This window comes from Maylandia zebra, linkage group LG15 (assembly GCF_041146795.1).
Source record: "Maylandia zebra isolate NMK-2024a linkage group LG15, Mzebra_GT3a, whole genome shotgun sequence".
NCBI lineage: Eukaryota > Metazoa > Chordata > Actinopteri > Cichliformes > Cichlidae > Maylandia > Maylandia zebra.
In genome coordinates this window covers 19,850,391-19,863,774 of record NC_135181.1, presented here as the reverse complement: position 1 = coordinate 19,863,774, position 13,384 = coordinate 19,850,391, and the positions used below count along the sequence as shown (strand labels likewise).

Below are 13,384 nucleotides of genomic sequence, written 5' to 3'. Positions count from 1 at the left end.
GGGGTATTCATCAATTACCGAGTCAAGTCACCTGATCTCAACCCCATAAAGCACAGTTCAGTTGCGAAATACAGAAAGACCCACAAATGAGCAGCAGCTGAAGGTGGCTGCAGTAAAGTCCTAGAAGAGCATCTCAAGGATAGAAATGCAGCATTTGGGTAGTTGGTAGCTCAATTATTAGTATAGTCTGCAACCAGTTTCTTCCATTAATATGGAATTTCAGTCACTCAACAGTTTTGGGGCTCTATTTGTGTTTCTTTATCCTCCAAATGCTTTCAGTGCGTGACAAGTTTGGACAGCAGACATAACAGTTTTCATGATCTTTCCTGAAAGCTAACGATCATGTTGCTTGCAAACCTGCATATTTCATTTTCTGCATTAATGGAACTTCTGAACAGATGCAGATCTCCCGTGCCACGAGCATGCTGACAGCATCACAAATGCTCGATTTCAAACTGTGCGCCTCATCTTCAGTCCAAAGACAAGTGGTTTTCAGAAATGTTCCCGTGCCAAAGATTTCTACTCCAGAATCATTTCTGGTTTTGATGCAGCTTTGCACGAGAGCCTGAACATCATAAACATTCAGTTTCGGTTTCTGCCCAACTCCCATCTCTCTTTTTATATGTCAGATAATCCACCAGATGTTTGGTTTTACAGTGTTCTTTCATCCCCATCCTAACTTTCATTTCACAAATGTGTTATTTGTGTTTGTAGGTTTAAAAAATTTGGTTTTCAAATGATTGCATTCTGTTTTTATTTACACTTTCAAGGACTGAAATAAAATGCCCATTTTTTTGCTGGCCAATCAAACATTTCTTGCACACTAACTCAAGGACAGGAAAATTGGAAAAAAGCAGTTACTGAAAAGACAGGAAGAATGAAGCTTTTATTTTAACCTAATTCAATCATAAACTTTGGATGATCCCATATATTTGTTGTTAGTTTGAGTATGTTATAAAAGCCCTGGTAAATCCTCAAATACATTAATGCAAAGCTGGTAACAAAGCTGTTTTTCACGGTTCGTGAACTGTTTACGTTTTAGACATACTGTACATGTTTTCCACCGGACAGAGACCTGTAACTCCACAGTGTGCACACAAAGAGTGGAAATGGGAGGTAGTAGGAAAAACAAAGAGCTTTCCTTTGTTTGAAAGGAGTTCTTGTTCTGAAGGAGGACAGAAGAGCGGGCAGCAGGCAGGCAACAGGGGCTTTATTTTGACTTTCCTGTTTGATACCTGTGATCCCCCCCCCCCCCCCCCCCTTTTTTTTTTTAAAGAGGGCTGTACACCAGCTCCCATTCACACATCTAAAGGGAGATTCCTACTGGCTTCCTACTGTAGGAGAGGAGTGAAGGAGAGAGAGAGAGAAACCCAGACAGTGGAAGGAGAGAGACAGAGAGACTAGGAGGTACAGAGGGAGTTTTTGCTGCTGAAGGAAAAGCAGAGTTACTATGAAGCAGAAAATGGGACCGGCTGCCACCTCGCTCGCTCTGCTGTGTTTATGTTCTCTGGGAGTGTGTGTTCCTATGGGGACAGGCAGCGCTGCACCAGCACAGGTCAGGACTTCATATGCTGTATGTGCTCTTTCTATTAGAGGCTGCTCTCACTGTCGTGCATTTTCTTAACTGTGATCTGCCATGCCTGTTTGTTAGGTTGAGACTCTGATCCCTTTCATATGTAGTAAATGTATATGAGTGACTGTGAGTGTTTCAGTGAATGAGGCAATTAAGACACACTAAGGCAGATTTTGTTGTTCTTTCTTTATCTTTATGTAAGAATAAAGTGGAAAACATGATGTAATCTGTGTTGATTTATCTACTATAAGTTATGATGTAATGGAAAGGACATGTGAAGAACTGATGATGACACACCCAGAGAAGCAGATCAACCCGACAGGTTTTTCTTTCATTGGACTTGTCTGCATGTGTGTTTGACTTCAAAATAAAGCACCCCTCTCCCTCCACCATGCCATAAGCCACTGAAGGAACGTGCTGATACTTGTAAATATATTGCTGTTGTCGATCAAAGTCTACACCATGTGCTTTCCAGCTAAGATATTCAACTTTTAAATGGTAACATTTTTATCCACTGAGCTCTTAAATCTAAATATAAAGTGATAAACTTGGTTGAGCTCCTCTGTGTTCTATAAGTGTAATAGGAGTAAAATTCTTGGCCTGACTTGATATTGAATGCTTCTGCTTTCTGCGATAAGGAAAATATGAATGTAAAACAGCTCCAGATGTGTCTAAACTGGAATTTGGATACAACCCTAATAAGTTTGTTTTGGGAAGAAATGGAAGTTGGGTTTTGTTTTACTTTAACCACTAAAGCCAAGACACTAAACACACTTACATGTGATGGATTGGGAGTTTTATGTGTGTGTGTGTTCCATCAGGCGTATGAACCAGAGGTGAAGAGGACAAGAGGCGATGTTCCCGATATTCTACCAGAACCTGAAGCAGAGCCAACCAGCCCAGTATCGGACTTTGAGAACTCATACAACTATGTCTGTACGTTATTTTAGAAATGTTGAAATTTGTGTTGGTTTTGGTCATACGAGTCAGAAATCTGTGATGTCACTCACCATCATGATAACTTTAAGCCTCATCTCAGCGAGGTATCTCCCTCAAGAGTTGACAGAGAGAAAAAAGAGATAAAAAGAAAAGAAACTATAGGGGTGGGTGGGGAACCCAAATAGAAAATAAAAAGAGTACAGAGATAAGTTATGCTACCAACGTTGGTTGGTAGAGTGCATCCACAGACTGATGGCCGTATCATTGGACATTCTTGACAGGCTAATTAAGAGCTTTTCTGTTTTGTTTCTGGAGTAAGAAGTGTCCAGATTTTGGAAAGTCACATATCTGTATGCCGGTAGCCTTCCTTTGTGTGTTCTCTTTTAAAAAAAAATAAAATATCATACTGTGCTCTCACTTCCAATCTACTCTGGCCCACAGTATCCAGACTGGCCAGTATGGACCTAGCCATCCACAAGCTGAATGTCGGTCACTACACTCTGGATGTTAAAGTCAGCCAGTTGATGGATCGTCTCTCCAGGATGGATGGTAAGACTGGTGATGGTGTTGATGAAACTGAGAATAGGGGTATTAATGCTGTACCACGGGAGCTTTTATTTTCGATTTAGATCTAATGGGAACAAAGCCTTTCGCTGTACCTACTTTTATGTTCCCGTCTTTCTCTTGCTCCTCATCACTCAAATGGCAGCTAAAGTCGGTGAGCTGGAGGACAGCATCCAGGAGGTCTACCAACACAGCAAGGACAACCGCAAGGAGATCGGAAGACTCGAAGGTACATGTGTATCATTTTTCCTTAGATCTACTTCAAGCATCCCATCCTGCACTGTGGCATTTTAAAATAGCAGACTAAATATTGTATAAATATAAATTTCTATTTTATGTTTTGTAGCGTTAAATTATTTGTTAAACTATCAGTAATGAGAAAATAGTGAGAAAAGCATATATAAAATACACCTAAAAATTTCATTGGAGGATAAATACTAATTAACAGGGGTAATAAAATCTGAAGGCCAGAGAAGGACAGTGGATATGTGCAAAGAAAGGGAAGGTTGAATGGCAACATGGACACGTGATGCAACATGCAGGAACTAACATATCAACTGTTCAGTAATATGCAAATACGCCTATGTTTGTATCAACAAGGTGTGTTGAAATTTTACAGCATTTCTGTCAACTCTGAGCAAAATTAAAGGGTACGTGAGGTGCACTCGTGCCTTTAAACTAAAAATCGTGCTGATGGCTCAGCACTCCAGGCATCAACCAAGTAGCTGTAATAACAAGAGGCGTGACATTGGTTTGGTTTGGTTTTGGGACTTGATCCTCTTAAAAAAAACAAAAAACAAAAGAGGAAGATCAATCAGTTCTCAAGCCTGAAATCAAAACCAGCATTTCAAAGAGAGAACACTCACCACTTTTTCCCGCACTCCTCTGGCTTGTTTTAGCATGTTTTTATTCAGGCTATGAATCTATTTTGATTCACTCTTCTGGTTGCATGGTAACCATTTTCATTGGAAAATAAACCCACATATGCTCCCTGTTCAGACTAACCAGCATACAAAAACATTTGCATAAAGCTGAAAAATTCAGCAAACACAGATTCCCTTAAGAGACGGTAGAGACCAAAATTCAGCTAAAAATGGAGATAACAGAGCCATGCTAATTTTTCCCGGCTAACATGTTTTCAACAATGACTTATTAAGGTTATGAAAGGATAACAAATTGTTCGACTGCTTTCAAAAGAAAGCATGTTTTTGTATGTGTTTTTTTTTCCTGTTTTGTTTCCTCAACCAGAAGTGGTCATATTTTGACAACACGATAGCATGCTACATTAGCAGCTAATGTTAGCAAGCTGCATCTTTAGATTGTGGATAGCTGTTTTAAAAATGCTCTAAAAAGTTCCACAAACAGCCAAGAGGTTTAGTTTATTTACTCACAACCACTCAAAGCAGCCATGCACCTAATAGTCCATAAGTTCAAGATATACCACAATTTAAAAAAATTAATAAATAAATAAACTCGGTCTTCCATGCAGTTACAATGAAGGGGAAGATTAGCCATAGAGACCAAAACCATGCATGTTACATGTTTATTTCTATTAGACTCCGCTTCAAGTGGCCAATTCAGAAACTTGTGGTAAATGTCTGAAAATGCACCAGTCTTGTTTTTTCTCTGCTTCAAAGGTTGCGAGAAGGGACAACGGATTGGATACAAGTGTTACCTGGTGTACAACAGCCTGGAAGATTATGCCGGAGCATCCAGGAAGTGCATAGAACGTGGAGGACGCATGGCAATGCCCCGTGATCGAAAGGAGCAAGAGGCCCTGGCTGACTACGTAAAGAACTTCTTCCACCCTGGAAACTGGCCGGTCTGGCTGGGAGTCAACGACCTCCGCTCTGAGGGCTTGTACCTCTTTGACGATGGAACTCGGGTCACGTACTTCCAGTGGCGTAAGCACTTCCTGTCCAGCCAGCCAGATGGAGGGAGGCGAGAGAACTGCGTGGCGATGTCGTCAGATGATGGCGACTGGTGGGACCACTACTGCGATCGAACCATGAACTATATGTGCGAATTTGATGACAGGGTGGCTCTTTAAAAGGAACCTTTTCCAAACAGCCTCTCTTTATGACATTAAACACCAGCAGATCATTAGAAAACAAAGCCCATTTCAATTTTCTAATAATTTATTTTCATTTAAAACTTTGTAGCTTTGTTTAAGTAGATTCTTGCTGAATGGAAATACTTTATAGTATTTAAAGTGTTTTACAGCGATGTCTCATAAATCCTTTATTTCTATACAAGATGTGTACTGATTGAATAAGGCTTTATCAGACTTATGAATATTACATTATTCATGCAGCAGCAGTAATATGAGTTAAAGCCAGTCTGGACTCTGCTGTGATTTCATTCATGGGATTCTAAATATTTGTCAAGTTTCCAAAAAAGAGAAAAATGGAACGCTGGAGTTATTTTTTTCTCTCAGGATCAGCACATACTGAACTTGAAGGGATGAATCAGTGTGTACTCTGGCTAAAGTGGAATTAAGCAGCATTTCTATGTTTCATGCTGAAGATGTTTTAACAAAGTCTAGTGCTGGGTGTGACTTCTGTTATTGCAATCCCACCCTGAACCCTCTTTTACTTCCTTAAAATGACACATCACTGTGTGCAAATGTATCCTGAACCAGAGTCCATGCATAAAGACAAAAGAGAAAACTAGTGTAGATAAAAGCCTGGATGTTTTTTTTTAAAAACTTTACTATTATGGTTTGATTATAGTTTGTTCAACATGTTCAACAGGTAAAAGGGAGATTTGCTTCACTCGTAAGGAGTGGTACTTTTCATTTTTTTTAAAATAGTACTACTAAATCAGTGGACTAAAATGAGTTTTCATTTTCATACCAAGACAAAACCTTTGCAATATCACAACTGTTTAGAAATATAGAGGTAAATTCCTTTTTTATGCTACAAAATAAGTCATAGTTCTTGTTAAATTTTGCTTAAATTCTCACAGAAACTTTGTATATAAATGTCACATTTTTAAAATATAAAGCAAGGGCACATACTTGACCATAAATTAATATGTCAGTATATTTTTTCATCATATTTTTAGTGCTCAGCCTTATCTGGGTAGTGATTTTATCATCAAACTACTCATGGATCATAGGTAATATGTAATAAAAAAGTTTTTGCAGTAGTCTCATATCACTGTGTGATTTGTGGGTAATGATGTAATTCAAACTGTGTTACCGTTCACTGTCACTTGAGGTCACTAAAATCCAAACCTGTTAAATGCACCTTTAAAAGGTAAAATTCCTGAAACAAATCTTCAGTCTTTGTTAAATTTAAATAATACAAATATATTGTCAAATTCTGTTTTAATCAAATCCACTACTTTATTTGCAATGCTGCATCGCCATGCTGACGCAACACAGAAGAGCAGATGTCTCTGCCTCGCGCTGGAACATCAGTCACACCCCTTCATGATGTCATGAGTGTAAGGTGTGACGTCATGAACGCGAGCCAAAGAGCTGCGCTTGCCGTGAGGAGTCAGCGATGCGTTTAGCGACTTGAACCCCTGAGGCTGTGTTTGAATGAATTTCACAGCTTCTGCTTGTGAGCAGAGTTAGTGGACTGTCCTGCGGAGTCCACGGACTGCAAGACGTCTTCCACGGTCGGCCTGTCCAGAGGGTTTTTCGATGGATGAGAGAGAAGTACCTTCCCTGCACTGTCCAGCAAAAAGTCACCTCCTAGCTGAAAAGACAAACACACATTATTCAATTATCACCACTCCTGAAGTTAAATCTGTAAAATTTGAAGGTCAGTCTGACTTTTTACGGTGGATGTGGTAGTCCTGTCTGTTATGGAGTATTTAAAATTAATTTTCTAAAACAAAAGAGTCACCCGGGGATTTAAAGTAGCAATAATGTAAAAATAATGAACATGTTGCTCCATAACATACCGCCTATATAAATAAATAACTGTTTAATCAGTAAAGTTGAATTAAAAGGACAATATGAATGTGTCACTGCCCCCAAGTGGTATAAAAACGTATTGCAGTTTTAAACTGAACCCTGTGGAGTCCCATAAATAGCCCCAAATTACTTTTTCCTTTAAAGGAACCCCGGCTGTTTCAGCTTAAACATTATAGTTTATACTATACATGCCCTCTTCGTCCAAAGGACAAAACACAATAAATATGTTATTGTTTTCTGTGCAAATTATGACCTGCATTTATGTCTCGCCTGATGCATTTAACTGACCAAAAGACCTCCCAAGCGCTTCTGGTTATAACCAACGACTAAGTAGTAGTAGTTGCTCTCATATAGTTTGTGAAAAGTGCTTTAAGAAACAGAAAATATTCTTCTGGTGTTCTGCAAGACAGGATTTTTCGCTGCCTTCCCAACCCTGATCACGGAGGTTTCGTGTTCTCTAAAAGGCTGATGCAGCTACACAGACAGATATAGACATGAGCCTGTAATTAGGGCCACATACAAAACCAAGAACATGAAAATGACCTGAAGCAGAGAAGGACTTAATGATGGCACTGGATGTTTATCTCTAAAGTTATTGTTAGAAAAGAATCTGATCCATATCCTGACTTCTACAAACTGACACTCTCACCGCCTCACCTCTGTCCTCGTTTTAATTTTCACTTTTAAAGTAAAGTGTCCTCAGTTACATCATGGTCAGGTTTGAATAGAAGAAGCTGGAAAGAGCACATTTATCTACCAAAGCAGTTAGATAGACTTCAACCAAAGAGACATCTACAGTGCTTTTGTTCAGTTTAATCATAAGCTGTCTCCATATAAGGTGGCTAAGTGCATCTGAGGGTGTTAGGGCATTTTTTCATTTTATTTCTATGCACACTGTTAATTATAATGTTCAACATTGATCTTCTGCATACAAGATAAAAAATATTAATCTCACAGGACTTCAGGGACTCAACTTGGATTTTCATTTTGCTAATATCCAAGGGATAGAAGAAGGATGCGAGATACTCGTGCATGTAAATCCATCCTTGGATAGATTTCTAGGATTTCTTCAATGTGTCATCACAAGAGTCTCGTCAAAGGTTTTCACAGACTTGTGCATTCTTACCTGGTAGCTGTCTTCCAGCAGACGATGGGGGAAATCTGGGAAGTCTATGTTTGCAACTACGTAGTCTGAGTATTGTAGCAGGCAGCCAAACTTCATCACCTTGGCGTAGGATGAGCCAAGGCCAAAACTTCTGTACACCTGTGCCAGAAAAGAGACATTTAAGAACACATGCGGTTTATACAGTCAGTAGCATGCATCAGCGTCGCATTTTTTGCGACTGAGGATTGCTTGTGTGGCATGTGGAAAATGTTCTGTTTTCATATTTGGTTATTTCCACTTGACTCCAGCTAACATCTGGTGGTTGACTTTTCTGAATAAATGGTTTGGAGGCTGAGGTCGCTGGGCTTTTATGACACATCATCAAACAGCTGCTAAATCCTCCGGGTCCCTCGGTTTGTTTGTACTGAGTCACAGCCAAATCTACTTTCTATAAATTACAGTGGCCTATTTAGAGTTTATGCACCTCCCGACCAGCACTGAATATAAATATAAAATGTAGTAAAATGTGCAGACGGACTGACTGTTTTTATTTGAATTTGTTTTAAAGCAGAAGTTACAGTTTTTGAATCAGATGATCAGAGCGGGGGGGAAAAAATTTCTTAACCTTTCTCTGTGGATCCAGCAGAATGTCAAAGGTACATCCAGTCTGCTCCAACCACAGCTGAGCGCCCTCGACGCTGCCAAAAGAAACTACCAAGACCCGCACTGACCGAGCCTCCAGCAGAGCCTGCGGGATGATACAATGTTAATTACTGATAAACACTGTTTACACATTTAAAAAGTTTTAAACCAGTTTTGGATGCAAGATTAAGTGAAGACAGCAACTATGGAAAAACATCTTAGAATCTTTTGTAGACAGAATGAAGCCTCAAAGAGGTAAAAGGGGTATTTCAGCACAACGTTATAGGCTGTCTTGCTAAGAAAAGATTTGTTTGTGGCTTCATTGGGATCTCAGTGCTTGCAGCAAAGATTTCGTCCTTGTAAACTAAGTGCTTATAAAAAAGATGCAGTAATAAAAAGACGTAAAATATTATGAGCGAACTTGGGTCGTGGGTGTTTTTCCTTCCCACTGTCGCCCACCTTAAACCCACTATTAACATCACAAACTGGCCTTCATGAATTTAAACCTTAATCTTGGCTCTCTCTGTTCTGATCCTAACAATTAATTTGTGGATTACTAAATGACTAAATTAGTAATTCAATTTCCAATTCTGTCTTCATAAAAAAGTAACAGTGTGTTTTTGTTTTTTGTGTGCCTGTGGTTTTTCAGTGTTGGAGTTCATTCAGTATGGCGATGGTTTTTTCTAGTGGAATAAGAATAAAGGTACGCTGACCTGATTGGCCGTCAGCTCGGTCACGTGGTCTCGTCACGGCAGTCATCCAAAATGTCTGAGGAGAACCAGCAGCAGGTTCTGACCCTGACCCAGGTACTGACTGAGAGTCACACTCCTTTAAATACAACACAAGACAACTAATCTCTGGTTTCATGGAACAAAAAAACCTACATGGTCTTCCCAGGTTGGTCAGTTAAAAAACAACACAACAATAACCTCCAACCAGCTGATGCTCTGAACTGGTTTTTGCTGGTGCACCACATTCAGGCCGGGTTTGCAAACTTACCTTCCACTTCTTCCATCGGTGAATAGAGTTTCTGGGCTCAGACTGTCGGCCGTCTTTCCTCCAGACAGCTGCACATCTGTTGTCTGCAGATCTTTGTCCACACTCTCCAGGAAAGAGTCCCACTCTTTCTGCAAGCACAAACACACACAAAGAAATAGACAGTTTAAAGTGTTCAAAAGGAACTGGTCATGGGTTTAGTTTAAACTCATTTCAACCAGATAAGCTTAATTTTAAGTTTGTGTAGCTCAAAAATAAATAAATAAGGATAATATAACAATAAGAAGAAATAACAGTTGCACTTGTACACACCTCCAGCTGCTGAAGCTCCTGCACCTGCTCTCTCACTGCTGCATGGCTGGAAAAACACACAAGTTTGGTGATAGAGCTTCAGTCAGCACCACTGTCGTTCATCCAAGATCTATCAGTCAGCATCATAACAGCACTGAGTGCAGCTGAGCTAATACTGCGTGTTTTATACATGATGCTCTAAGGAGTTACAATTCAGTGCAAAAGTCTTAAATCCATCCTAATTTTTTCATATTTTGCTAGGAAAATGTCAAACGGGTGCATCAGTCTATTGAAATATAAGCAAATGTATGAGCAAAAACAGAGTTTTTACAATTTTAATTATCTTAAAAGTCAATCTGTGATATGATCATCTTTTTTCTTCACACAGCCTGAATTCTCTTAGGCAGCGTTCTTGGAATTTCTTTAAGCTGTGTTATTTTGGGCATTTTTCAGATTCCTATAAAGATGTAACAAAGTGCCTAAAAACACTATTTATTTATTTATTTTACTAAGTTCTCTACTGTGTGTAGACACAACAATGGTTCATCTGTTATGTACCCTTTTATGATTGAAAGTTAAATTGCTTAAACATACTTCTGAAACTGGTCAGATGCAACAACTGGACTAAAAATGAGAGAAAATGAAGAAGAAAATGTCTAAAGAAAAAACATTACAGGAGAGTCTGCCTGCTTTAACCTCCTAAGACCTGACCTCTTCCACGGCATGCATTTTTAATTTCTCTTTGATATTTGGGCTGATTGGGGCCCGATGAATGTAAAAACAAAGAACTACCAGATTTTTTTTTTTTTACCTGACTTTTTGTTTCTAAGAAAAATGAGAGCCACATATGAGGATATTCGTTTTGATAGAACAGTAGCAATGTAATGTCCTTATAAGTGGATATCAGGCCCTTGTAGAGCAAAATTTTGGTCTAAATAACCCAAAATGTGATGTCCACATATGTGGACGCCAGGTCCTGGGACAAGGGTCCCCAATCCCAGTCCACGAGGGCCGGTGTCCCTGCAGGTTTTAGATCTCACCCTGGATCAACACACCTGAATCACATGATTAGTTCATTACCAGGCCTCTGAAGAACTTCAAGACATGTTGAGAAGGTAATTTATCCATTTAAATCAGCTGTGATGGATCAAGGACACATCTAAAGGGCGATCGTGGCTCAAGAGTTGGGAGTTCGCCTTGTAATCGGAAGGTTGCCGGTTCGAGCCCCGGCTTGGACAGTCTCGGTCGTTGTGTCCTTGGGCAAGACACTTCACCCGTAGCCTACTGGTGGTGGTCAGAGGGCCCGGTGGTGCCAGTGTCCGGCAGCCTCGCCTCTGTCAGTGCTCCCCAGGGTGGCTGTGGCTACAATGTAGCTTGCCATCACCAGTGTGTGGATGACTGGATATGTAAAGCGCTTTGGGGTCCTTAGGGACTAGTAAAGCGCTATACAAATTTTACCATTTACTAAAACCTGCAGGGACACCGGCCCTCGTGGACTGGGATTGGGGACTCCTGTCCTAGGAGGTTACAGCAGAATATAAACATGAGGGGTTGCTCAAGACTGTAGATTGCAGAATACAGCAGTTTCCCAAAGGGCCAGACTTTTCAGCATTAACAAAAATGAAGCAACATACACTTACTGACACATCTTGGGTCTGCAGATGGATTTATCTTAAAGTAAATAAGAGCTATTCTTTTCTCCAGCTGTTTTTATTCGAGATCACTTGTAGGTGATTAATGTTACATGATGTAAATGTTGTAAACTAGTAAAGCAATAACTTCAGCTTGGTATGTGGCTAAATGCTGTTAAAGATTTATTTGGCAACCATAGCTGTGAAGAGCCTTTCGTCATTTGCGGTTTGTGAAGTAGAAGCTGACTTAATAACAAAAAAGAGAAGTCTTAAAAATTTGGGGATGTTTTTGGCAACGTTTTCAGTTACAAGTGGGACAAAAGAAGAGTTTCATCATCTGTGTTTTCTCTCAGTTGTTCCACAGTGTATTGGGATTATCACGGTCTACCTCATACGTTTGCCTCAATAAACATCATTTTATTAAATTTATTTAATATGGCATAATGGTGTCATTGAATTCAAATGCTAGAAGGAATAAGGATAGAAAAATTCTATATCACCCACACAAAATATAAATGGCATTTTATTTCAGCTTGCTATTTAAACATACTTACTGATAAGACTTCTGCCAAACAGCCTCCGCTTCACATTTCTTTTTAACTTCAATGCTGCTCAACAGATTGAACGGTTATTATTTTTCTCATAAGGACACAGACAAATGTGCTTCTTTAAGCGTCTACGGCCAAATCCTACCTGCTGTAGAATCTAGCTCCAGCTGTGATCAGGCCGAATAAAGTGGTGATTTTATGTGGGACAAAATTCTCCAAAGAGTCTGCATGAGAACAAAGGGCCACAGTTACAGGGTCAAGCTGTTTGTGCAATGTCATTGTGTTGGCAATAGGCATGACGGGGATTACATTACACCACCTTCATGCCAGCAGGCCCCTTTAATCCAGTAACAAGGCTCCAGAAGCCAAGTTATAAAATATTCAATAGGAAACCCAGACTTCATTCAAATTTCTTGCATTCTTATACTCTTAAGGTTAGGGACTGTTATAAAGCAGTTAATCAACGAAGATAAAGCATCAGCTTATTATAAAAATATCTTTTCTTCAATTCGGCAGACAAACATAGACATAATTATTGTTCTGTTTTTGTTTTTTTGTGTGTGGTTTTACTTCTTTGTAAAACAGCCATAACACACACACAGGGTTATTACCCAGTAATAAAGTTTCCATTAAAAAAAAAGTTAAATGATAATTTGCATATTTTATATGCCGAATTACAAAAGAGGCAGAACAAAACTTTAACAAAGCATAAACATACATTTCTAGGAAGTTTTTAGATATTCTGGTAGCAACACACATTAAAGTGTGAAAGGTTTTCAACAGGGTTTGCGACTAGGATCAGCCCTACCTGCTGCCTCCTCCTTGGCGTTCTGCAGGAGAACTTTGCCCATGTTCACCAGCAGAGTGAGACCATCTGTTAAGATCTCCTCTGACACGGCCACATCCTCAGCCATGATCACCACATCAGCCCACAGCCACTCTGACAACTAATCTGTAGTCACCTGCACTATAATGCAGCGATGCTATGCAAACTACATCTTCCATGTGACAAAATCACGTGGGTCTGACTCTGAAAACCTTTATGCAGCACCTAGTGGTGAGCAGGGAGACTTGCAAGAGAAAGTAATTTCTGAAAGAAGCTTTTCTACTCAGCTGTGCAACAAAACTAAACATTAACTGCAGATGAATTTGAGCTGCTCTTCAGTT

General features: G+C 39.6%; 2 protein-coding genes across 3 annotated transcripts; one reads left to right on the top strand and one right to left on the bottom strand.

The window, feature by feature from the left end:
* Positions 1-1,268: 1,268 nt before the first annotated feature.
* Positions 1,269-6,226, top strand: clec11a (C-type lectin domain containing 11A). Of its 2 annotated transcripts, none has more exons than XM_004550643.2 (5): positions 1,269-1,573; positions 2,395-2,509; positions 2,954-3,061; positions 3,222-3,305; positions 4,714-6,226. In XM_004550643.2, exons 1-5 carry the CDS (start codon positions 1,451-1,453, stop codon positions 5,124-5,126), a joined length of 843 nt encoding a protein of 280 aa, XP_004550700.1. In that variant the 5' UTR covers positions 1,269-1,450; the 3' UTR covers positions 5,127-6,226. The 2 variants fall into 2 exon arrangements, with proteins under 2 accessions (XP_004550700.1, XP_004550701.1); XM_004550644.2 differs by having other exon boundaries at positions 1,270-1,555.
* Positions 5,376-13,205, bottom strand: selenol (selenoprotein L). The gene is made up of 9 exons (XM_012918946.2): positions 13,026-13,205; positions 12,363-12,441; positions 12,224-12,277; positions 10,060-10,105; positions 9,751-9,878; positions 9,465-9,579; positions 8,735-8,857; positions 8,131-8,268; positions 5,376-6,783 (listed from the first exon to the last, which is right to left on the bottom strand). Exons 1-9 carry the CDS (start codon positions 13,129-13,131, stop codon positions 6,631-6,633), a joined length of 942 nt encoding a protein of 313 aa, XP_012774400.1. The 5' UTR covers positions 13,132-13,205; the 3' UTR covers positions 5,376-6,630.
* Positions 13,206-13,384: the final 179 nt, after the last annotated feature.